This window comes from Galeopterus variegatus, unplaced genomic scaffold (assembly GCF_000696425.1).
Source record: "Galeopterus variegatus unplaced genomic scaffold, G_variegatus-3.0.2 Scaffold191, whole genome shotgun sequence".
NCBI lineage: Eukaryota > Metazoa > Chordata > Mammalia > Dermoptera > Cynocephalidae > Galeopterus > Galeopterus variegatus.
Window position 1 is genome coordinate 842,649 of NW_007726302.1, and position 4,203 is coordinate 846,851.

Sequence of the window (4,203 nt, forward strand, 5' to 3'; positions counted from 1 at the left end):
TTTTAAAAAAAAAAAAAAAAAAAAAAAAAAAAAAAAAAAAAAAAAAAAAAAAAAAAAAAGAATTACACATTTTGAAAATAAATATAATAAATTTAGGACACATGTTGCCTGGATTCAAGTTTCTATATCCTGAGAATACTGAAATTAAACCTAGGAAAGGTCTACTCTCATAAATGGATAGAAATAATTTGTAGTCAGTAAACCAAAGAAACCGATCAAAAATAAGCTGGCAACAGTCTAAAATGGTAACTCCTGAGTGAGTTAAATAGTATATACAAATATGATGTTAACATTCTCAGCAAAACATTTCTGCAAAATAAGATTTTTGAAGTTTATGTTTCCAAAGAAGAGTTGAGCTTTTTTTCCTTCATATCTAAAATGCATTTAACATCTCGAAATGAAAAAATACAGGAAAACATTTAGTTAGGGTGTAATTCTTACCTGGAACCCACTTAATTTCCATTTCCATATCATTTTCTTTGCCTTTCTTTTCTTTCTCTTGAATAACCTCCAATAGTTGCCTATATTTAGCGATTTGTTCTTCATCGTCCTTCTGACTTTTCTTTGTTTTCCCATCTTCTTCTACACTGACTCCATCACCACCTAACAAAAAAATCAATTTCATTTAATACACAGAAACAGTTCACTTCTAACTCTAGTGTTCTGATCTCGTGGTCACTCCAGCACCCTTCTACAAGATGTTGTCAGACATACTGCAACCACAGAGTATCAAAATCAGGCTTAAACTTCTGAATATTAAGTGAATTAAAAAAAAGACTTAGGTCTTGCATACAATAAAAATCAACTATAATATAAATTAGCACTGTCATAGTAGTAATATGTCATAGTAGTAATAAATAAGCACTCTCAAAGGATCCTTGGGAATCCTTCTTATTGAAATTTATATTTCAAAATAATGCTGCAGTCACATAACATACTTGGACTTCTGTTTCCTATAAGCTGCAAGACAGCAAGGATAGCATTTTATTCCTCTTTATGTCCTCCACCATTCAGCACAGTGGCTTTAAAATGTTATTATATTCCATAAAAGGAGGCTGACTGCTGTTGGGATGAATTTTGTACATGGATTTAGCTGCTTAGGCTGAAGAAAAGAAATACGACTTGCTTATAATCCAAACCTAAGAATACTGACCATTTATCATTTGATTGTGAGCAAGTATGCTTACTCTAAGGATCTTAGTAATAAGCTAAAAATAAAAATGGATAAATTAGGAGTTAATTCAATTAATTTCAGTGTGTGGAAAAATATTCATATTTCCATTTCCTAGCTTTATAAAAATAATCAGAATACAAACAAACTGTATAAAATCCATGGGCAACAAACACCTAGAAGACTAATACAAAAATGAAAAGTTTGTTTGCTCTACATTTCCACTATAATTCTCCAAGTTAAAAACATAAATTAGGAACCTGGGTTTTAATGCAAAACATACAGATTTACTGAATTGACTAAATGTCCCCAGTAAGGGAAAATTTAAGAGCAGCATAATGAAGACCATGTCTTCTATGACCTATGACTAACTGGCCACCAAAAATGTCTAATATTATTAAGTATTTAGTGGTGACACATCAATGTTAACAGATTGTCCTTACATCTGAAAGAAGGTGATATGGAAAAAAGTTGGTTAAGTAAATATTTTTGTACTTTTTTCTCTAAAGGAATAAAAAATGGTCTAGGACATTCTTTCCATCCTATCACACTTTTACATTTTCACTCAAACAGCTGAAATTCATTTTTTTCCTGTTTGTGCTTTGTGCCACAATAATAATGTTGGATGGAATTCTGTCATGTATCCCGTAATTCAATGGATAAAACATCAGGAACGCATTAACAAAATGGCAATGTATTTCTTTCTATTAAAAGCTTACTTCTGAAAATGTAATTAGAAGCAAGCTCCTTCCAGGTTGAAATTTTAGTGGTAAATCTCTGATGACATACTTTAAATTGATTTTTTCCAGTACTAAAGTTTTACTTTCTGAAGCCCTAAAATGTGGATAACTGATATAGATCTATTTTTTCCCAATTCAAGGACAATAGTTGTGAAAGCCTTAAAACTATATAAGGAGTGAAAAAAAACAATTCTAACAATAAGCCACCCTGCTATGCTCTCTTATAAACAATAATAAGGAACATCTAGTAATTCTAAGGTATTCAAATATATTAATGTAGCTATCAGAGATACTAAATTAAATAATAATTAAATTAGATAATCAATTAAAACATTAAAGAAAAACGCATGCTTTAAAAAACTTATGAAACAAACAAAAAACCATTAATAATTTTAAGAAGTTTTAAGAAGTAACAATATACAATACAAAGTAGGATGCTAAGCACTTTATGTACATCATCTTAACCTTTCCAGCCATGAGCAAGTTACCATTATGATCCTCATTTCACAGTTATGAAAAGAAAGGCACAGGGGACAATATACAATACAAAGTAGGATGCTAAGCACTTTATGTACATCATCTTAACCTTTCCAGCCATAAGCAAGTTACCATTATGATCCTCATTTCACAGTTATGAAAAGAAAGGCACAGGGGACATAGGAAACTTAATCTATTTAACTTCACTATGTGGTGAAGTCAGGATTTGAAACCAGCAGATCCCAAGATCTTAACAGGAATGCATTTATGAATTAATGATTATTTATTCACAATATTAGCTACCCTAATGTTAATAATGTTATTTTAAAATTTAGTTCAGTTCTCCCAAACTAATCAAAGAAACCTGTTTGAAAACTTGTACCCAGTTTTCACAAGTGTACATGGAATGTTATCTTTCTTCCTTTATTTTAGAGCTGATAGTGAAGAAAAACTATCCAGAATTTTCAGAAAAGTGCTAAATGCCTATATAGGCATATGAATAAAAAGGAAATACAGATAAATAAATGTGACTTTCTCCACGTCTAAGGAGGAAAGGATTACATAAGGGCTATTTGAAAAACGGACTCGCTGTTCTATGTATGCTTAGAAATAAAATAGTCACTCTATTCCTTGGAATACTAAAAATATTAACAAGCAGCAGCCACTGAGGCCTCAAAAAACTGTAAAGGCTTTTGTGCCCAGCATAACTACCACTGCAAGTTATACATTTTCAAAGACTATTAAATACTGAAGCAATTATGTGATTTTATCATATGAGATGTCTGAACAAAGAAATTAGAATGATAAAACCCTATTTTCCATTCCATATGTGAAATACTGTTCAAAAGCAGTATTACATGAAAAAACTTAGATTAAATAAAGCACTATCTTCAGTAGTCTAAAAGAAAAGTAATCGGCTAATCACAGGATCTAAGAAAATCAAGGTTTAACAGCCCCATGGTAATACTAAAGAAGCATTTTAGGATTTATTTAATTTGTCATTTAGGATATAAAAACAATACATATGCAAAAGGAGTCAAAAAGACACCTTGGAAAAATGTTAAGCTACAAAGTAACGAATATTCATTTTGCTAATTTAAAATACTTATATCTATGTTTAACATTTATGGCTATTTGATTTCTGTCAGCACTAAACCCCTTACTCATAATTTTTCATGACTGGAAATGAAAATGTGAAGAAAGGGCTGGCCAGTTAGTTAGAACGTGGTGTTACAATACCAAGGTCAAGGGTTCTGATTCCCATACCAACCAACTGCCCCCCCTCCCCCAAAAGGGAAGGCAGTATCAGTCAGACAGTATTAACCAAAAACTGACATGACATTACAACTAAGCAACAAAATATCCAAGTGGAGACAGATCCAGTATAGGGAAAAAGGGCTTTCTTGGCTTTATTATTTTTTGAATGAGTTATTTTAAGCAAATAGCATACATGACTTTAAAATACACCATTAATCATTTCAATCATCAAAAAAAAAAAAAAAAAAAAAAAAACCTTAAATAGAGACAGTCTAAGAACTTTTGCTTCCATTAATGGCAAGTGAAGTGCTTCAGACCAACCCTTTCACTGAGGACATCAAATTAGATAAAATATGTAAAAAATCTTTTTAAAGCTTCACAGAGATTAAAAGAAGAAAGAAAGGTTTCAAAGAACTGAAAAGTCAGTGAAGAATTATCATGCCAAAAAGAGAAGAGAGTAAAGAGGGATGATCCCAGTGCTCAAGATCTATTTCACCCTGAGAGCATTTGCTATTTCCTGATCCACAGAAGAAACAGCTATGACACTCAACTGCAATT

General features: G+C 31.3%; 1 protein-coding gene across 1 annotated transcript in view; it reads right to left on the reverse strand.

Annotated features, from left to right (window-relative positions):
• ESF1 (ESF1, nucleolar pre-rRNA processing protein, homolog (S. cerevisiae)) overlaps positions 1-4,203 on the reverse strand; it is a 65,380-nt gene that overhangs the window by 42,995 nt on the left and 18,182 nt on the right. Inside the window, exon 10 of the mRNA XM_008564792.1 lies at positions 442-603. Coding sequence (XP_008563014.1) covers positions 442-603 — 162 coding nt within the window. The remainder of the gene's footprint in view (positions 1-441; positions 604-4,203) is intronic.